The sequence below is a fragment of the Bemisia tabaci genome, chromosome 4 (genome assembly GCF_918797505.1).
Source record: "Bemisia tabaci chromosome 4, PGI_BMITA_v3".
NCBI lineage: Eukaryota > Metazoa > Arthropoda > Insecta > Hemiptera > Aleyrodidae > Bemisia > Bemisia tabaci.
The window spans coordinates 26,546,311-26,568,568 of NC_092796.1; the positions used below are offsets into that span (position 1 = coordinate 26,546,311).

The 22,258-nt window shown below is 38.9% G+C and overlaps 1 protein-coding gene across 4 annotated transcripts in view; it reads right to left on the bottom strand.

Moving 5' to 3' along the window:
* The window catches only part of LOC109044549 (advillin), a 52,060-nt gene that overhangs the window by 12,314 nt on the left and 17,488 nt on the right, over positions 1-22,258 (bottom strand). For 3 of the 4 annotated variants that reach the window (XM_072299579.1, XM_019062342.2, XM_072299582.1), the window contains exons 2-8: positions 14,304-14,500; positions 13,001-13,120; positions 12,151-12,264; positions 5,774-5,970; positions 3,898-4,120; positions 2,816-3,097; positions 749-989 (exon numbers count right to left, since the gene is read on the bottom strand). In XM_072299579.1, coding sequence (XP_072155680.1) covers positions 749-989; positions 2,816-3,097; positions 3,898-4,120; positions 5,774-5,970; positions 12,151-12,264; positions 13,001-13,120; positions 14,304-14,327 — 1,201 coding nt within the window. In that variant the 5' untranslated portion in view covers positions 14,328-14,500. Of the gene's footprint in view, positions 1-748; positions 990-2,815; positions 3,098-3,897; positions 4,121-5,773; positions 5,971-12,150; positions 12,265-13,000; positions 13,121-14,303; positions 14,504-22,258 lie in introns of all 4 variants that reach the window. The other variant, XM_072299580.1, reaches the window with a different exon arrangement.

Below are 22,258 nucleotides of genomic sequence, written 5' to 3' on the forward strand. Positions count from 1 at the left end.
GTCCTCCGCGTTACAAGGAGGGAGGTCAAAAATCACAAAAAAACGTGTTCCGTTGTTTATGAATATAATAAATGCTCTCTGACCTCCTATACTTTTCATTTTTTGTCACAAATCGTCCAGACGTTCTACAGGGCCGATTTCCATGATTTTTGCGGTTATCCGCAGATAATCGTCTCTTGATGCACCCGCTCTGCTCATATTTTTTAATAAAACCGAGGGTTTTGTTTTTACATTACGTAACAAAGTTGTGGTAATAATTATCCAAGATTGCCTTGCAAAGACAACATTTTTAACGCGTACCTATATTCTCAGATTTATGTTACGTTATAACATGCAATCAATGTATCTTAATTAGTTCATATTTTGCAAAAAGAAACTATTTTTCCAGTTCATTTGAGTGACACCTTATGACCCAACAGTATCTCTACGTATGTATGTGTATGTACACGGGTGCTATTATGAATGTACAATGAATATTCCTCATTGCTCATTGCATTCTAATTGGACTAAACATTTTGCAATAGTACAATGCCTCAACTAGCTCGCTCTAGAAACAGCATAATGCGATACCGATTTCCCAAAGTAGATACATGCTTGATAGAGGAGTCAAAAATAGGAAATGTAATCCAATTGTTCTAAAAGTTTGCACGTTTCATTAAGATATCATTAACGCAAGGATTGATCTCAATCGTCTAATTTCAAATTGATAAATTGTAGAAAATTGAGTAAGCCGATGATTTGTACTCACCATGAGGTAAAGTAAATCCGAAGTTGAGATCATCCTTATCCTTCCAAGAGAGGAAGAGTGCTTTGAATTCTGGTGGCTCTCCACCCTCAATAACACGACAAACGGGTGTCCCAGCCGAGTAGCCTTTCTTCTTAACGAACCCATGCGCGTTCCTGATGCCTTCGTTTCGTTCTCTCATCGACGCATGTTTCCCTATCCACGCCCAAACGCTGTGTCCACAGTTGTCGATTATGAACGAATCCTGCGTAAATTCACGTCACTTTAAAATAAACGGATGATAGAGAATTTGCAGGTGTCTGAAATTTTGTAATTTCATGTTTAAAATGGAACTGAGCAGGAGAATATTCTTGGTCTCTAAATTGTACAGTCATTGGAGGAAATATGATAAAATAACCTGATCTACTCAAAGACATGTGTTCAAATGGGAAATGCCGCCTGATGACGCCACTAGGCGGCATATTTTCTCACTTTTAAGTACATAATATTTTTTCTACAATTTCCCATTTGAAAAAAATATGAAAAATACTTCGAACTTAGTTCATTGAGCAATCTCAGGTGAGGCAATACAATTTTAGGTCACTGGAAAAAAAACTCATTGGATCTAGAGTCCAGACTCTTGAAAACATTGACAGGTAAAAGGACTCTTGATTCAATCAGATTTAAGCTTAAATCTGATTGAATCAAGAGTTTTTTTTCTTCTCGATGTTTTTAAGAGTCTGGACTCTAGATCCAATGTGTTTTTTTCCCCCAGTGTTTGCAAATTCCCTATTTCCGCAATATTACATGTACACGGTTAAAAAGTTGGATTGAAATTCTGTTCCGGAGTTATAACGCTCAAGAATCCCAAGTGATATGTATGCGGAGCGGAGTCAATTTGCCTTACGGAAAGACTTACGCTATTTCTGAGCGGAATCCACTCTCTTGGGGTATCATGAGCTTTAATGGCGCTGATTTCACGTCTTATTCATATCATTCGGGGTTTTTGGGCGATACATACCGAGACTCCGGCACCGAATTTCACTCCTCGATTTTTAACAGTGTAATCCAGAGTTGCACAAGTGAAATAAATTATTCAAAAGATCGGAAATTTCCGTGAAATCCATCATGAACTTTCATAAAGCTGTGAAAAGTACGAAACGTATCTTCAGGGGTTGAGTATGCAAAATGCAATTCAACAAAACAACTGACCAAAGTAGCCACAATGTTTTGCATGTATCCTCGAAAAATTTTTTCGACATCTGTAGTACATTCCTGAAGTTTATTGAAATATTTCGCTGGAAATTTCAAGATTTTAGTTTTCATGAAAAATGTCCAACCTTCATAATACGTGCACGGTAAGTGCATCGCGAAGTCATTGTCTGAGAGAATAGTGGTTTAGCCGAGCCATATTCGCGAAGATCAAATGGACTTCTTTCCGATATTAGGGACTACAATTTCTGCCCCTTTTGTAATAGGAAAGCCAATGACAATTACCTAGTGATGTTTAACTCAACAGTCAATTTGAATCGGTGTAATCCTAACTCCTCCTAGCAGTTTGCAAGCAAATTCATTCTCAGAGCTGAAATTATTCTCTTTTGCCCTCAAATTTACGTGAGGATAAACTAAATTATCATAATTGCTAGTTGTCGTAAAGCGCCAGAGACCCAAGTAGCAGAGGTTGCAACCAACTTGCAACAAAATCGTTTGATTCTTGCAACAATAGATTGATGTGCAGATTGCCTACTCTCTCCCCCGAAGGAGCTATCATTGTTGGAACTAGTTGCAATTAAGTTGAAACATGTTTCAACTTATTGCTATTTGCCTTCAAGATTTTAAACAACTTTGGTGCAGCAATTTTGCAATGTCAGCAGGTTGCAACTTTGTCTTCCAATCAGATCGCCGAAAATCGGTACTTATCGACCAAAACTTGACCGAAAGTTGCAACTAATACCAACTTTGTTTCAACATTTTGCAACTTATACATTGAAACATGCTACTTGGGGAGTGTTGTGAAAGCAGCTTTGATGTATGTATTAAAAGTACAAGTTAGCCGAACTTATTTTCCGGGAGAAAATCCTAATAACTCACGCTCGAGTGCAAATCCGATTGATGCAAAGGCCCAGTTTTGGCTTCCACAACTTTGTAAGTTCCATCTTCCTCCGAACAGTGGTACAATTTCAATTTTGAGTTTATAAGGATTTCCATCGACTTGTCGTCGTCAAATATCCTATCGCGAACCAGATTCCTCTTGTTTAAATCCAAATATACACCAAGAAGAAGTTTCTCTGACTGGGGTAGATCCATCTCTTTGCCATCATCGACAAATACGATGGACAGAGCGTGGTGCTCTTCCATCAATTTTTTGGCAATCTGAAAATACGGAAGCGAGAGATCAAGATCAAGTTAAACTCAAAACTTACGAGTGGAAAATTAGTCAGTTGCACGCTAGAGAAACAGTCGTGTAAATTGAGTTTTTAAGGGTAAATTGGCACGGAAATCACGATTGTTTAAATAATTCTAAAATCCACACCTTTGTGCGCAATTTACGTAGTTTGGAGCACGCTTTTTCCACTGTCCTGCGCCTCGAGGCTGTCTTCTAGTCACCGGAAACAAGTAAACGGCAACTTGAGCAGCCTTGCCTCGGTGGTAATGGTAACATAACCGTGCGACCTTTAGAATGATTACTATATTCAACAGACGAAATGAAATAACCATCTGTATATTTTTTTTTTGGTAAACGGTCTTGGTCTTATAGATTCCAAAAAATGCCTTGCTTAATAGGTACGTATGCGCTTGTCTGTGTTCACCGTACTCATGCCTGTATGCAGCTCTAAATTTTGAGCCAAAAGGTTAGAGAGCTACTTTAAGATTCAACCTCAACAGTCACTTTTACCAGCAAGGTGAACAAAATTAACTCTACAGTTCATGACTCCTTTTTGATGATCCATGCGGAGACATCGTCGTACCTTGAAGTTTCTCCAAGCTGTTTGAAAACTTTCCAATCCACACAAATATGACGTCCTTTGTATCCAAAATGAAAACATCGCCGAAATTGAAAAATTACCATAGCAGCTTGAAGTTTCTCCAAGCTGTTGGAAAACTTTCCAATCCACACAAATACGACGTCCTTCGTATCCAAAATGAAAACATCGCCGGAATTAAAAAATTACCTTAGCAGCTTGAAGTTTCTCCAAGCTGTTTGAAAACTTTCCAATCCACACAAATATGACGTCCTTCGTATCCAAAATGAAAACATCGCCGGAATTGAAAAATCTCCACGATATTTCAGGCATTTGCAGCAGCACCGGAGATCGGCGGCCCCTCACTTGGAACAGTCTTGGCTCCACTATTCGCAGTGAACTCTGCCCAAATTCAACGCCTCCAATCAGTAATCTGAGACACAATTAAAAAATGCAAATCTTTAGCAATAATAGTGGTATAGTTCCCAACTTCGAAGCACTAATGCGCTAAGACTTCCACACGCAAAATATGAAATCGTAAAATTCATAAGTTCCATTTGAATGACCGACGTGACTAAAAGTCATCTGCATGCATCAAATTGGTGCTTGGCTGACAAAACGGCGTAACTGCACTTGAAAATGAGCCGCGGGAAGCATTGAGTTTTATGCACGCGAGGGTTTACCGCGAAGTGTACTTACGTCTTTGTGTCAGAAGGGCGTCAAATAAATAAATGCTCTTATACCATTATCACAGAACACGAATCATGCACTGCATTCATTTTTTAAAGTTAGAAATTAAAAAATGCGCAAATTTTGATAAAGAGAAGAGTAAATGTCCTATTTCAGATGCGCACGTCGTTATTTTTGAGCAAGTTTTCACGAGATCCGAAAGAGAAATTTTCGCAAAAGTCGACTAAAGATCCAATTTCTGCGGTTTGTAAACGCTCGGCTGTAGAGCGGTAGGATATCTATACCTTTCTATAACCATAACCTCCATTCTTTGGTGCTGAATATAACCGTAAAAAGACAATAAAAAAAAAAAAATGAAATATTATCTTCTTCGGTGACTGATAATGGTTTTAAATTATGATTTTGAATAATCTGCATGCTGTGTTTGCAATTTTTTTTTATCTTGAGCGCTTTATGAAACCAATCATGGCCAAGCCAAACATAAATGGACACTATGAAAAAGGTTTTCTCGGATCCAGAGTGTAGACTCTTTAAAAATTCGACAAGAAAAACATAATCTTCATTCTCACAGATTTTTGCTCGAATCAAAAGCCCAGCCTCTTGATTTAAGCGGATTTCCTTTGATTCAAGCAAAAATCCGATTGGATCAAGAGCATGTTTTCTTGTCAATTTTCTTTTAAGATTCTGGACTCTGGATCGAAGATACTCTTTTTTCCAGTGTAGACCCTTCGAGGGACCATTCTCTCCGTATAAAGGTTGTGCGACCACTCATTTTGAAGCAAATTTAATGTACTTTTAAAAAAGTTCTATGCACTTGTTGCAGAAACCCGATACTTTTCTTCAAAAATGCAAAAATATCAACAAAAAAAAACCGCAAATTTTTTCGTGCATATTATCGTTTTGGGGCCATCCCCCCCCCCCTCCGGTCATTGGATCGTGTCGAACTTTTAGTATGTTGTTTAGGTAGTATAACCAGAGAGATTCCCGCAAAAAACCTTTGTTGCAATTTATTCCGGGTTGACCCCCTTTTTTTCGCTATTTTGCCCTGACTATTACTCCTGGGTCTGGGCACACCGCACAGTGGACCGAGGCAATAGGAGAGGTCGGACAAAATTTTGAAACTTTAAAAGCTCATAACCCCGTAAGTACAAAATTTTTGGGTTCTGAGAGAGGTATTATTGGTTTCCTCGTGAAAGTTTCTTCCGGGGGCACCCCTTAAAATTTAAAATGTGACGAAATAAACATAAAAATTTGCAGTTTCAGTAAAAAATTTCGCGTCCGACCTCTCTGATTGACTCGGTCCAGTGTGCACCGATTGTGCTTGCAGCATTCTGGAGGTTGACGATTTTACAACGAGCATGTCGAGACAGCGGGGAGAGTACGTTATGTGGCTAACCTTATGCCGGATTTGAAGTATGACTTGAAGCGAGGCGACTCGGAATTCTGCACCTCCCGATGCTGGACCGGTGAGCCTCCGAGATACGTGTCAAGTTCGACGCTTTTGTATGCAGCCATCGTCGCGCTGTCCGTGCTGCACTCAGCGCCCAGCCAGAAATGAATGTGCACCTCCAGTGGACCTCGCGGCGAATAACTCTACGATAGGCAAAAAGCACATCGAACGCCGTTACTTTGTCAAGGGACCCATTCCGATTCATGCACTCAAAAAAAGGTATATGAGACTCTGAGACCCTTAAAAAATGCACTGGTAAAAAAAAAAAAAAAACTCTTGGACCAATGCCGCGGTGCATTGACGTAAGAGTGCAGTTTCTTGGCGCCGGATTAAGAGTCTTGAACTCTTGTTTTCGGATTTTGCATTGATTCAAGGGGATTTTGCATTGATTTAAGCGGATTTTGCGTTGAAACATGAGTTCAGACTCTTAAATCTGGCGACAAGAAACTGCACTCTTTAAGAGGTTTTTTTCACCAGTGTGGCTCGGAGATCCATAATTTCTAACCAAAGTGACTTACCGCCTACAGTATGGCTTTCTGAGCCATACTTTATTGGTCGTGAACCTATGAGCATGGCTCCACGAACTATATTTTATAGCTCCATGATCCATAACTCGGCTGGTAAGTCACTACTTACTTGTTTTTTGAGTGATGGTTGTGAGGGTCGAGGAGTCGCTCTGAAAAGTCAGAAAGTCGGGAAAAGTTTCTCTTTTTCGTGACATGTCAGGCAATTTTTGCAAACGCAAGCCTGAATTTTACGGCCAAAAAGGTGGATAGTGTAATGTTCTGGTGCTGGGCCAGTGTACGTAGGTGTACCGTGGTGGTACCGAATATGGGTATGATGAATGAACGAAAAGACAACTACAGGTATCGTGGGTACAAACTATGTATAAGTCGATAGGCGTACAGTGAGGTGACAACAAATCTAACTGCTATGTGACTATGTCAGGAGGTCGCGATCCCGGCGCGGCGTGGTGGCCCTAGCGATGCCAAAATCAGAGTGTCCACTGTCTCCTGGTTGCTGTTCAAGGGGATGATCATGATGAAGGGAAAGCCGGGAAAGAAACAGGTAGGGAATCATCCGTGCCAGGCGGTACCGGGCTAACGGGAGTTCCGAGGTCGCGGAATCGCGGACAAGGGAGGTGCCTGGCGCGGGGTTGAGAGGATGAAAAGGAGAGACAGGCGCCAGGCTGGTATAGATAGATATAGGCATGTTGGGGCACACAACACTCCTCCCTCCATGTGAGAAAGAAAAAAAAAATTAAAATTTCGAAGAAATTTTAATTTTTTTTTTTTTTTTTAAAGGAAATTGGATAATTGAAAAATGAAGAGGTAGTATAGAATACATGAATGATGGAGGTAATTTAGAGAATATTAAAGAAAGTAGAATGTAGATATAGACGTAAGGAGATAGTTTGGAGAAAACAGAAGAAATGTAATGTATGTTGAATTGAAATGAAGACGAATTAATGTGAGTGAGAAACGCAGGTTGAAGATCGCTGATTACTTTTTCGAATGTAATTGGGGTTTTCATTTTTATGTTCGTTCGTAGCTGGGTGATGATTTTTTACGTTGAAATTTGCCGAGTGAAATTTAGGGAATGAGTGCAATTTTGTGAGCAGTTTAAAGGGTAGGTTGGAGAGCATGTTTAAAAGTTTCTTAAAAACAGTGTTGTCAGAGATTTTAACAGAATCTTGGAGAAAATGAAGGATCAGAAGTAAGTGCAGTAGCGTGGTGATGAAAACGGACTCGCTTAGAAAAAGAGCTGAGAAAATGAATATGGCTGGATCTAATTTAATTTTGATGTTAGAACATGAATTACACTTTGATTTATCGAGAGAATGTTCGCTTGTGGTTTTATTGGATTTAAGATTGTTAGGAGAGGAAACTATGGGCGTTTTAGTTAACACTTCATCTTTAATTTTACCAGTGTGTTGCGGTTTTGGGAGCGACTTTTTTGTCGATTTTTGTGATGGATGTGAATTAGGCGATTTATTTTTTGAAGTCCTTCCTCGGTTTTCAGAGCGATTATTTTTAGCCTCGGAACTAACATAATTTTTGGAGTTAGACTGTATTTTGTTTTGAAATTGTTTGGATTGATGATTGGGGACAGAATTGCTCTGAAAATTTTTGATTAAATTGTATGGTTGAAAATACAAATTTGGACTGTAGTTCTTGTTACTTTTATCTTTAAAGCGTTGATTTTCAGATTTTTGAAGGTTATTCGGATGGTGATTAAATCGAACGTTGATATCAGATTTTGGGATAAAATTACAATAAGAAAAATATAACGAGCTTGAGTTTTGCTGATTACCGAATTTTGAAGGGGAACGATAACTTGGGTGCTGTTGAATATCATGATGTATGCGACTTGAACGCGAGTTAGTATTTTTGCTTTTTGAATGTTTTATCTTTAAATTTGGGAAAAATGTAGTTAATAAATTTCGATTGTCAAGAACGTATGTTTTAGAGTCTGAAGTAACAGGATGAACGTTAGAAGAGTTGAAAGTGTCACTATTTGATGAATGGCTAATAGAAGATTTTGAAGCAGAAGAGGAAATTTCAGAGTACACAGGTTTGAGAAAATTTTGATTTTCATGAACATAATTTGAGCTAGAATCTAAATGTAATGACCTTGAGTTGTTCATAGAAGATTTAAGATCAGGATTTAACAATGGCTTGGTGAGTTCAAAGGTAGAATCTGTAGGTCTAAGGTTAAAGTTGGGACACATGGAAGTAGTGCTTGAATCGATCGAAGGATCAGGCGAAGAAGTAGTATTTTCAGATAAGTTCAGAGTATTGGAAAGATTATCAATACTATGCTTATCGATACTATGATTATCTATGCTATGCCTAGTAGTACTAAATGTACGTTTGCGAGAATCTTCGGACAATGAAGTTTGATGCAACGTTTGCTTAAAACTAAGAGTTTTGATTTGATTAGAATTATTTTGATTTCGATTTTCCTTAAGATTAACATTAAAATTATTAGAAGGGAGTTTTTGACCTTCTTTAGATGTGGGATCCGATTCAGGAGGATCTGAAGTAAAACTAGACTTAACATTACAGTCAGAATTTGAATGCGATTCGGAGTACGGCCTAATATCATGAGGATTTGAAGGAGAGTTTGACTTAAAACTAGAGTTAAAATTTGACTGTGAATGAGGATTCGGCTTGAAATCGTTAGAATTTGAAGCAGATTTTGACTTAAAACTAGAGTGAGAATTTGAATATGAATTCGAAGAAGTATCATGATGATTTGAGAGAGATTTGGACTTAAAACTAGAGTAAGAATTTGAATGAAGCGAATCAGAATTCGAAGAAATATCATGAGGATTTGAGAGAGATTTGGACTTAAAACTAGAGTAAGAATTTGAATGAAGCGAATCAGAATTCGGCTCGATATGATGAGGATTTGAAGGAGATGTTGACTTAAAACTAGAGTAAGAATATGAATGCGAATGAGCATTTGGCTTGAAATCATTAGGATTTGAAGCAGATTTTGACTTAAAACTAGAGTTAGAATTTGAATGTGAATCAGAGTTCGGCGACTGATCATGAGGATTTGAAGGCGAATTTGACTTAAAACTAGATTGAGAATTTGAGTGCGAGTTCAAAGACCTCAAATTATTAGAATTTAAAATCTTTTTTGACTTAAGACTAGGTTCAATATCTGTATCAGAATTTGATCCAAAGTTTGAAGGAGAATTTGAATTAATACTATCAAAATTCGTATGAGAATTTGAATCAGGGTTTGAATAACGACTTGACTTAAAACTAGAATGAAAATTTGAATTTGAGGAAGTGATCGACTTAAAAGTAGTTTTAAAATTTGAATCAGGATTTGAATAACGACTTGACTTAAAATTAGAATGAAAATTTGAATTTGAGGAAGTGATCGACTTAAAAGTAGTTTTAAAATTTGAATCAGGATTTAATCGATGGTCTGGAGTTTCGAAAGAAAAGGAATCAGGATTTGATGTAAAATTTGATTCAGGAACAAAAATAGAAGTACAGTTGGAAATGGAATTTGAAAGTTGATCGAGATTTGAATCATATTTGTAGCTTGATAAAAATCCTACATTCCTATTTGGATATGCGAATTTTGAGTTAGAAATTGAAGATGTTTTCTTTTGCTTCTGCTTGTTCAGAGTCTCCATAAAAGTTTCTAAATTTTCAAATGAGTCTTCTGGAATTTTATTTTTAATAACTGGAGGTAACTTTTCACTTATGACTAGAAAGAAGCATACTGCAGCTTGCTCGGAAAGGGCGTTTTTGACGAAATTAAATACACAAATTAAGAAATCATATTCGTTTTCAGTAAGTTTTGAAATTCTGGGAGAAACCATTTCTATTAATCTTCGACAATATTGAGGTTCATCCGTGGAGAATGCACAAGGAGGTTTAGCATCAGAGATAGTGTCTACATTCAGACTTACCCAAATTTTACAATTTAAATGATTATGTTCTGTAGTTTGACACTGCGGACAGTACTTACCAAAATTTTCCCGTAACTTAGACTTTAAATCACTCTGAAAGTTGTAAATTAAAGCATGCTTGAGAGTTTCCCAAGAATTGATGGAATTTGCGTTTAATTTATGGCTAAGATTTGAAGCTAATTTTGGAATTAAAATTTGAGAGACTACTTGCTCTCGAAGCAAAGGCTTGGTAAAATAAATGATAGTTTCACATGATTCAACGAATTCGCCATAATTGTGTCTGTCACCACCGGAAAACGAGGGAAGAATAACACTTAGAAAATGCGATGGGTTTTCTAAATTACACATGTTGCACAAAATTTCGATGAGCTTTGAAACGTTGAACTTTGGGCGGTGTGGTCTTGGCCGTAGTGTATCCAGAAAATGTTTAGTTTCGATAAACTTCGCGACGATGCAGTCCTGATGGAAGTATGTCCAGAAAATAGGCGAAGTGCTCGGATGTCCGTCTTCTCATCCTCTTTTCGACTGCCAGACGACTGCCAGAATGGTTGGGAGAGTTCTTTTTCAAGGGAGTAGTTCTTTTACCGACTGCGCCACTGTAATGTTCTGGTGCTGGGCCAGTGTACGTAGGTGTACCGTGGTGGTACCGAATATGGGTATGATGAATGAACGAAAAGACAACTACAGGTATCGTGGGTACAAACTATGTATAAGTCGATAGGCGTACAGTGAGGTGACAACAAATCTAACTGCTATGTGACTATGTCAGGAGGTCGCGATCCCGGCGCGGCGTGGTGGCCCTAGCGATGCCAAAATCAGAGTGTGCTCTACTGTCTCCTGGTTGCTGTTCAAGGGGATGATCATCATGAAGGGAAAGCCGGGAAAGAAACAGGTAGGGAATCATCCGTGCCAGGCGGTACCGGGCTAACGGGAGTTCCGAGGTCGCGGAATCGCGGACAAGGGAGGTGCCTGGCGCGGGGTTGAGAGGATGAAAAGGAGAGACAGGCGCCAGGCTGGTATAGATAGATATAGGCATGTTGGGGCACACAACAATAGGTATATGGAAGAAATTTAGTACCTGCCATAGTCACACTGAAACAATGAGTTACGGGCTACATAGACATACCGTTCGTTCCGGGCTCAGAGCCCGAAAGTTCCGGGTGCTGGAGCCGTAGCTTCAGTTGCTTTGGGTGCTACGCCTGGACTTACGGCCTCTGAGCCCGGAACGCGGACGGTATGTCTATTTAGCCCGTAATTTCGACTTTCACGGGCGGAGTATTCTTTTTCAGTGCATATGGATCTTTGATTTATTGAAGTCGGAGAATATTGGCATATCGTTTACGTGAATTCAGGAGCTGGGTATATAGAGGAAAGACAGGGATTCTGGAATCTAATCAAACTTCTAACCCTTTTCCCACTTTGCGCGTTGCGAGTTCATTTCAGTTTCCTCACTAAGAACATGATTCAAGATTGTAATTTCTCAAAAATGTTTAGAATTCTTGTCATGTATACAAAAGACACTCCTAATTGAATGAGATGTAGATCTTGTCAGTTCGAACCCATGTTTAGGAGAGCATTTATAAAACCAGCAATCCTCAATGGAATCGGTGAGAACGAAAACACACCACCTCGGTAACTCTAAAATCCTCAATTTTTACTAAGGACAGTCAATTTTCATGAAGGTTATTGAAGTTAGCGAATCTGTTCCAACTTGGACCTTTAAAGTGTCCTTAAGTACTTACTTGTCTTTCGGCACCAAAAATTTTCTTCTTGGACTTATTTCTTCACCTACTGTGCAGTTTTGTGTGGGTCCGATATTAGCTTCATAACAAGTATGAAAGAAAAAATAATACTGAGAGAAAGTAGGTAATAATCTTCAACCTACCGGCATGTCATGACTAGCAATTTTTCCGCGCTCTGCGGCTACGTAGACTATGTACGCATCTTCTGTATGAAATGTTCCGTAATGTGATTTGGCCAGAGGTAAAAGTTGCATTTTCTGGAAAGGTAAAAGCGGTACTTTAACATTCAGCAGAAGTACCATCATTTTCGGCGAATAAAAACCATCTGATACTTATTTATCCTTCATAGCCTTCATTTTCCCTTGAATAGCAGTTGAAAATACTCATTAAAGTGTAGCAAATGTCAGCAATCCAACCGTTCTCTAAGTTGTTGCGTAAAATATATTGTTGAGAAATTTACCTATTGTGCGGATAACCTGAGTGTGGAATGATTTGGTTTATCATGGATAAGTTAGAGAGACCATACATTATTGGTCGATAGAGGAGGAAAATTTATACCTAAACCTTCGTTCTACCCCAGGTTTCACATGCATTTTCGCGTTTCATCGTTTGTACCTAGTAGAGAAGTTTCGCAGTGTGTAATTAACCCTGGAAATAAATTGATAAAAAATCTCGTAAAATATAAGCTATTCTTAACTTTTCTTCTTCTATGAAATTATTTTACAATACATGACCCATAAAGGAATAATTGAATTAGTTAAAATGTTTCTGGCACAAATAATGCCCATCTGCGGGAAAGTTTGGGAGTGGTGAGGTGATTTAGCCATCCATTGGCTTCGTTTTTACCACTTAGGTATAGTTGAAGTTGGGTAGTTGGAGCGCACAGGTTATACCTTCTTTAGAGCCTCGACAATTATTGTCGATTAAATCTTTGATCGTCGAGTTCACCTAGCGAAAAGGAAAAAATCATGCAAAATGCCTTGAAAACCTCACCTCCACCCTCCATATCAAGAAGTTCGTGGAATTTTTTGAAACGGACCGGAATGCTGGATCAATTGTGATGGGTAGAGACCTGTCCATCTTTTGAGTCTTGCCCTGGACCTTCTTCACACCCTATATTAAAACAGTTCATTTAGTAAGAAGTGGCAATGATAAACAGATCACTAATAGAAGCTGAATTAAATAGCGCGCCAATGGTTTAAGATCGTGCATGATTCAATGTTTCCTCCGCGCCTTCAATTTTGAAGGTATATATTGCAAAATATCCCGCGAGCAGCGCTCTCCCACGTCCCACCTGTATAGGAATCTGCGTGGAGTCAAGTACGTTACGCTTATTGCTTGGTAGCAAACAACATCTAAGTTTCCACAACCACACTGGAAAAAAAAAACACATTGGATCTAGAGTCCAGACTTTAAAAATATCGACAAGAAAAAATACTCCTGATTCAATCAGATTTAAGCTTAAATCAAGAACCAAGCCTCTTAATTTGAGCGGATTTCCTTTTGATATAAGCTTAAATCTGATTGAATCAAGAGTCCTTTTTCTTGTCAATGTCTTCAAGAGTCTGGATTCTAGATCTAATGGGTTTTTTTTTTCCAGTGTAAGTTTCCACAACCATCATTATCCGCCAGGTTCAAATGAAGTTTCTGCAGGTTCCGTTCTGACTTTTTTATTTAACAAGCCTGGATGGAGTGATGATACTCAAGATCTATTCTTGCCCCATTTAAAAACCGTGGCGCTTCTTTCCTTTCCGACGAGTTTTGTTGTTGCTCACATCAAATAAGAAGCAAGTTTCTGCAGGAAAAAAAGTTGGTGTTTCATATCTATTCTCCTGGGAAGAAAATACATATGAAACACCAAATTTCCTTAAAAGTATAGTCTTTTTATAGTATTTGGGAAGTACTAATCTAAAATATTGACTTGCTTTTCTATTAATCAGTGGTGTGACGTGCACAGAACAAAATAGATGGTGCTGACGACAAAAACCGTGGGAACAGAGTACTCTGTTCCCACGACTGAAGTTCTGCTCTCACAACAGAAAAAATCTGTAAGTGTAACAAAGAAACTGTAGGAGCCCTGTGAACAGAAGGTTTTGTCGTCAGCACACCATCTATTTTTTTCTGTGTGCTTTGTGATGTATCGATTTATCACTTATTTAAACCTATGGAAAATGATCGATAAACAGGGTGGTTGCAACGGATACCTTAATGATCGATTCTTTACCATAGCTTCAAATGGGGAAATATCGATAGTTGCTCATTCTCGCTTCGCTACCGATATTAATGTCGCACTTACCATCATTAATCCCATGCTGGTCATTTTCTAGCAGTCGTCCTCACGCTCCTCTGAAGTATGATGAAGAATCGCGCGTGAGAGCACGCAACGCGTTAGCAAGTAAACATCTGTAGAAGTACGAGGCACCCCTCGAAGTCACGGGCGGATGTGATTCCGCAACAGCAAAATTTGCACTTCCGTGAACAATGTCCAACTTCCTGCTCGAAAAAAAGAAACGCCTTAATATAGTGCGACAAAAAAAAAAAGAAAGAAAAAAAAAACAATCTTTTTCTGCTTATCCATCCATTACGCTGTATTACTCATTACTTACCATCCATCCATCATATTTTATTTCCTTTAGTTCATTCACTCGCATTTGGATAGTTTGATAGATCACGAGGTTCTGACTCTTAGGTTTTTTTCGAAACACTACATTTTTGATTCAACATGTTATAAATAATTGTTCGTCCTAATGTATGACCGAGCATGCATTTATTCGGAAGTCATAGTACCTTTTACAAATGCCAAGGTATATAGGAACTGCTAATTTCAGCTATTCACAATGTATAGAATTAAACATTTCCGCGTTTATGTTACTTCCTTTTATCTCATGAGGGATGTATACTTGCTTGAACCACCGATAAAAATTGTCTAAAAAAATAGGCTCTAATTTTCATTGATTTAATTATGATTTCATTGCTTTTCAAAAACTCTTGCACCTTTTGAAGTCTTATATGCATTATAAAGTCTAATTTTTACTGCCATCAATTACTTGTTCTCAAGTAATTGATAGTGTTATTATGAGGCGAAAGTGAGTATTTGAGTCGGGGTTTGGAACTACAGATATTGCTGGACAGATCATGTCTTAGGGGCCGTCCAATAATTACGTAACGCTTAAGGGGGAGGGTGTCCAGTGGAGCATAACGCCTTTATGTTTTTGCGTAACGGATAGGGACTTACGTCACAAAAGCGTTACAAGGGGGAGGGAGGGGGTCCTAAATCCGAAAAAGTGCGATGTAATTTATGAACTCACCAAACTCGCTTTTCAAGTTATTATTCTAAGTTTAGTAAAAGTTTGAAAAAAATATAAATGAAAGTTCCATCCTAGGAAACAGTGACTTCATCGTTTCATTCAACAGCTTTTTCATGCGGTATAATATGAATATTTCAATTTTAAAGGGTCTGAAAGAAATTTTCTGCTTATACCTTACTCTAAAACATAAAATCGTATGAGCAATAACGCATAACGCGCGAGGCGCTTTCAGAGATCGGATCGCGAAGCGGTCAAGGGGGTACCCCTCTATCCGCGAAGAAAAACCCTGACGTATAATAACGTCCTTGCAATCCACCCCTTCTAAGATTACACACCCGTAACCATAGGCGGTTCTACGGGGGTGCCAGTGGGTGCCGGGCACCCCCAAGCAAAAATTAAGCACGGTTATCGGAACCGTGAAATAGGCTTTTGGGCAAGTAAAAACGTCGAGAAAAAATCGCATTATGAAGCGCAAACAGTTGGCAATATTTGTATTTCATAAATTTTTGAAATGTGCAGGTGTCCAGTATTCAATGATCATGGGCAAAGGAAGGTGGGAGGAGGGGAGATCTCGTCGAAAATTGACTTCTGGTAAATCATGAGGTTGATATGACTTGAAAAATTAATATTGATAGCCATGTTTTACAAAGATTCTACTGTTTTTTTATGGTAAGGTTGTAGTTTTGATGGAAAGTTTTGCTAAAAATTTTCTACATTGAATTTAGAGGTATTTAAGTAGAAAGGAAGGAGAGAAAAAGAGAAAGGAGGGCCGAAACTTAGGCCTCCCCTGAGTGACCGTTCCCCTTCGGGGCCGGTCTACGACATTTTCTACCTCTGGGCACCCCCAAGCATGAAGGTCTAGAACCGCCTATGCCCGTAACCTTTGCTAAGGACACTCCGTGCAATTTCAAGTGCTTAAGACGTTTCTAACTGACATAAATACCGTCATTTCTACGGCGCATACGGACAAAGTAGAGCGAATCACCAGCAAAAACTAGTAGGCGAGCGGTAACCAAATATGTCTATCCGCGATAATCAAGATAAAAAATAATACGAGTATACGCAGCAAGCTTCTGCATTCCGCTTAAATTCGTTTCGCCTCTTGCGAATGAGGCTGAAGATCGACCTTGACAATGACTCCTATTTACGGTATTATTGTTTGAACCATCACGAACTTTAACTCTTCCGCTGAAACACCCACGCCTCCCAGTGTCGCCTTAGTTCCAGGCTGATGCAACGTTTGTCGCAATCGTTTAATCTTGCTTATCTCTATCCGTGCCGCAACACACCTGCCCATTTAAGCGTGCGAGGCCCTAGTTAACGGTAATAGATCCTATTTTTTTATTTGTCATCCTTTTTTAAATGCAAATTGAAGGTAAAATTAGATCGCGCTTCCAGAGTGGAAGGCGGGTCTATCGGAGGCGCCTCAGTTAGCGAGTTGCCAAACTTAATCGGAATTCCTTTATTTTTGTCGTGCTCAACTATTTCGAGAGGACATTCTCACAGAGGCGGATCCAGCTATTTAGCAACACCGGATTTCATCCATTTAAACCTTTGGAGAAAATCGATTCTTGTCGGAGCATCTGGCCCCTCTAAGAATCGATACATTTCCATAGGTTTAAATGGAGAAAAACAACGTTGCCGATTTGCTGGATCCGCCAGTGCATTCTCAGACCGCAAATAATCTATCTATACTATAAGCTCCAAGACCTCCTAATTTTGCGAAACTGGTGACGCTTAGTTCCAGCGTTCTACCGGGCCGATTTTCATGATTTTTGCGGCTATTGACGGGCAATTGTCTCTAGATAAGCCAACTCTTTTCAGATTTTGAAAATATGGCCCAGGTTTTTTTATATTACGTGGTAAAGTTGCGAATTCTCCCATATAAACAATGTAAATTTATGTGTTTTGTCATAGTTCGTTTGAGCATTCTACTGGGCCGATTTCCATGATTTTTGCGTAAATCGACAGGTAATAGGCTCTAGATGAGCCCGCTCTAATCAGATTTTGGAAAAAAGACCCAGGTTTTTTTAAAATCACGTTATTAAAGTGAGTGAATTTACAGAGTGCTCCGGGACTGCTACCGCTATGCGCGGGAGCCCTAGTAGCACATCTGAAAATTTATACATATAATATACATATAATATAGAGCATTCTATAATATATGTTTAATATATATCTTTTATAAGTATAAAATATATATAATATATTTTGAGCTGAGGGTTGAAAAGGTCATTCTATATTATATGCATATTATATGTATACTATATGTACAATATATTTATAATATATGTATAATATAAAATTTTAGAATACATATATTATAGTTATAAAAAACGTATAAAAATATATATATTATATTTATAATCTATGTATAATATAATGTCAAAAATTCCTTGGGTTCTGGGGAGGGAGGGAGGGTAGGTAGTCGGTAGGGATTTTTCATTGTTGGAGGGCAGGGGGGATCGGTACTACACGCCTTTTTCTCACTTCCCCAGGGGTACAATGCAAGAGTTTTTCTAACGAGCTATACTCCTCAACTTTGAAATGGGGGGGGGGGGGGGAGATTTTTTTTTTACTTCTTGGTAAATACCCCCAGGAAATTTTTCTTTTTCCTTAAGAGAATACTCCTCCCCTCCCCCACCCCAGGAAAAATTCCTCCCGCCACCCCTAGAAAATATGTCTCCCTGTCGGACGAATTAATATAATTGTGCTCTCCATAACCCGAGAAAATTTCCCCCCTCCAAAAAAAAAGATTTTTCTTCCAAATTCAATTGTCTCCCCCCCCCCCATTTTTTTCTCCGTCCCCCCAAAAAATAACGTGTTCTCCAGTGTAGCTTTTTGGAGGTGAAACTGAAAGTCCCCAAAATTTGCAGGGTTCAAGAGTTAGAATATGTATTACAGTCTTACTAGTTTCCACTGGAGGAACTTAAAATTGAATTTTGCACGTACGTACTACGGGCACAGCTGTGACGGTTAGTGCCAATCTATGAATATACATGCATCACTAAAAATGCGATTTATTGTCCCATTATAATTTCTACGGCACAGCTAAAAATGAACCATTCTGATTGCTAGGAATAGGATCGCGGAAAATTTGAACAGCGCGCCAGTCCGTGTACCTTTCTACGTCACAGCAAATCTTCAAGATGGCTGCCATCAAGCCAGCGGTTCAACCAACGGCAACGGCCAACGGTTTTCCAATCCACAATCCACATCCACTTCATTTTGACCGTTGGCGTGTAATTACTGAAAGTGTAGTATCAAGTACCTGTGTAATGTAATTCGTAATTTCACAAATGTGTGGTTCGGTTCATAGATACTTACCAGTCTCATTACTATTTTGGGGATCTGTGGTTTTGTTTCGTGAATTCGTGATGAATGGTTTGCTACCCTAGGGTAAATGGTCGAATGAGCTCTAAAGCTCGAACTAAAACTCAATTCTATGTGCTCCTGGCTCCTTCAGAGGCCGCGAGAATTCTTTGGTTCTGTATTGTGTGTCTTTTTTCTCTGTAATTCTCAATTATTTCTTTCAAAAACACCGATCAAAGCAACTTCACGTGCTCAGTGATTTAGAAGCCTCTGGCGTGAACATCTTCATCTGATCTTCTTAACCTAATCTGTGGTACCTACATAACACAATCATACTCGTTGAAATCTGATTAGGAAAATTTTCTGGTTCTGTAAGTTTCCATGTGCATCAGTTATTACCTTTTACCCAATCTCTCTAGGAGTAATGGCTGTATCTATGTTCCTCTACAGGCGCTAATTCCATTGTTCGTATGACTTTCAGCAACTCCTCTCTGGTTATTATTGCATAAGCACATACATGGTGTTCTCCTTAAGCTAGTTCATGGTAATGTCATCCAATCATTATCACATTCGGGTAATGAGAGCAGGAAGATAAGAGAGAGCCGTAGCAGGTATTTCAGTTATAAGCAACACAGCTTGCAGCCTGACGCATTCTTTCAGCACTGCAAGCTAGGCTCTGTTCGCATCAGTGAACAAGAAGCATTACCAGAAGTATTCTAAAATTGATAATGGGGCATTCACCAAAATTAAGGTGCGCCTTCTCTTAAATTGCTTCATTGAAGTATATTCACATGATACCGCAGTGGGAGTAGAGCCCGCTCATTGGAACAGAGCCATCGTATGCTGAGAAAAATGTCAATCTCTGCTCAGTTCTGAATCAGCACTACTTAACAGGTTAATTCATGCAGTCAGATGGCACTATACAGGTACTGATGGGTGATGACATAAACAATACTTGACTTTAGTCTCAATTTGTGATGGCTTTTGTTCTAAGCCTATAACCGTGTATAATGCCCTTGATGAGAGTTAATCAATGCCTATTTGATGATGGGTGTAAATCTATCGGTCTGTTATGTTCTGTGTTCAGTCATTTTCTCACATTAAATCTAGTGTACTTCGGTGTGGTTTCTCCTTGAAGTGGCAGCTCTTTGTGTAGAAAAATTTAATTAAGGTGATATGTCATATTCTGGGGTGTTAAAACTGGCGTGCAATATATCGCAATGATCAAGTCAAATATCTTGGCAGATTTTGGGTTCCTAGCCAAAAAATAACAACAGCCCCTGGGCATGAGCCGTAAAAATAATTCAATCCATAAAATCGGCCAAATACAGAGAAATGAAAGCAGGATCCTTTTTGGAGAGAAATTTGCATCGAATACAGTTATTGCTAATTCCATCGAATGCAAGGTTTTTTTCTTTCAAAAAAGATCTTGCTTTAAATTCTCTGAGTGTTGCCAATATTTTAGTTTAGAATGATTCTTCGTGCGCAGGGGCAACTGTTCTGTTTTCAGGCGAAAAATTCGAGACGTGCCAAGATACTTGATTTACTCAATGCAATATTTCGCAGTCTAGTTTAACCACCCCAGAAACCATGACAAATAACATCAATTTGAGCATTTTCACAATCCTAGAGGTAAAGAGAATGAAAAACTTAAGTATCTTAAGCAGATTGCTCAATGTGCCTGGACACAGCTAAGAGAAGACACAGATTAAGTGATCGCTTTGACGATAACCATGAGTTTCTGCTTTCTTCATTACTCAGGCGAGTATGATTTTCATGGAAATGTAGGCTGAGATTGACTTCCGATACGGCTAGAATTAGGTGAAGCTGATAAGTGTTGCAATTTTAAGAGTCAGATTACGTAATGAGAAATGATTGGGAAATGCACGGAAAATCAAGGATAATGGTACCATATGTAGGTAATGTAAAGCAGGATCTGTAGTTACTCATCATCCTCATTGTATTAAGTTCTGCTCCATTGTATGATCCGTGGCAAGTAAGATGAAGAATGTTGAAATTACACCAGATCAAAATGTGAATGTCTACTTATCAATGGACAGCTGTTCGTATAAGATTTTTAACAGAATCTGACCGTTTGATCCAAACTCAAACCAGGCAGACTTTGTTAAAATTCATTTCGCAGTTGTTGAATTCATCAGCCTACTTCGCCTTTTAAAACCACTTTGAACTTCGCAGGTGAGTTGCATCATTTACCTATCCATTTTGTGTTGCATGTCCAGAGCTCAACAAGTTAATGTCTTCCGTCGCAGTGAAACCCATGGCATCAAGTATATTTTGAAAGCTCATGCATACCCTCCTAATAGAACAACATTTTCATCTTGCAGGTTTAATACGCAAGCCTTTAATCATGATCAAAAGTAGGGGTAAGGACCATTGAGACCATTCACCTCTTACATAGCCTAGGGAGGGGGCATTGTCCTGGAAATTTTTGAAGGGAGGGGGGTGGGGAGCAGGACCGGCCTACAAATTCCTAATACATCTTTTATAGGTATAAAATATATATTTATACCTATAATATATGTAGAATATAGCGCAAACTAATATAATCTTTATACCTATAATATAGGTAGATTATAGGTATAAAATAGGTATATATATTTATAATATAAGTATAAAACATCTATAAAATATGTATATATATGTATATTATGGGTATAATATAGGGGAGCTGTGCTACTAGGGAGGATGCGCAGTGGTCGAGGAGGTTGCGCAGTAGGTGTGTAGCCTGCGCATCAGCTCTACACTTATTATGTACACAAGATTTCCGCCAGATACTTCATGGCGAGCGGTGGCCGAGTCGTCTACGACGTCGGAAGCGTCCACATTGATGAAGGTGTGGGTTCGATCCCCGCCTCCAGAGACTTTAAATAATTATCCGATTTAAATAGATCGTTGTTTTACTGTAATATTTCATCAAGCAGTCATTCCAAAACGCGTCCTTTTGATTTCAAAATTTTTTTTTTCTTTATTCATCAAAACCAAAAATTATTTCACTCTATTAAGTATACCTCATATCGAATTTTTTTAGGGGAAAAATAAAACTAATACTAATAGGAGGGTAAAAATAGGGCCGCGAAGCGGCCCATTGATGGCGCGGAGCGCCTTCGGGGGGTTGGGCCGCGTAGCGGCCAGGGGGCGTAGCCCCCTAGTATTTTATATGAGAGGAAGCGGAAAGTGCTCTTTTGGACACAACTTTTTGCGTAATTCAATAATTTTACGCGTTTCGCATCATTTTCCCGTACAAGGATTGGGCAACCTCTTTTTTTGCAGCAACATTGCCACATTCGCAGCTGTAGCGAATCGCGTTTTCCTCTGATCGATATTCCAGGCAAAAAACAAATGTGTGCCACTAAAGATCTAAAAATCTCTGATGTGGTTCAGCATGAAGACATCCTCAAATAGTAAGGTCCCCATGCGTCAAGCAAACTCGTATGCCTACTTTTCTGCACTGCGTTAAAGTTTCACGAAGTGATTCCTGCAATTTGCCGTCTCGGCGATCGTATGGCTACTTTTCTGCACTGCGTTAAAGTTTCATGAAGTGATTCTTGCAATTTGCCGTCTCGGCGATCGTATGGCTACTTTTCTGCACTGCGTTAAAGTTTTATGAAGT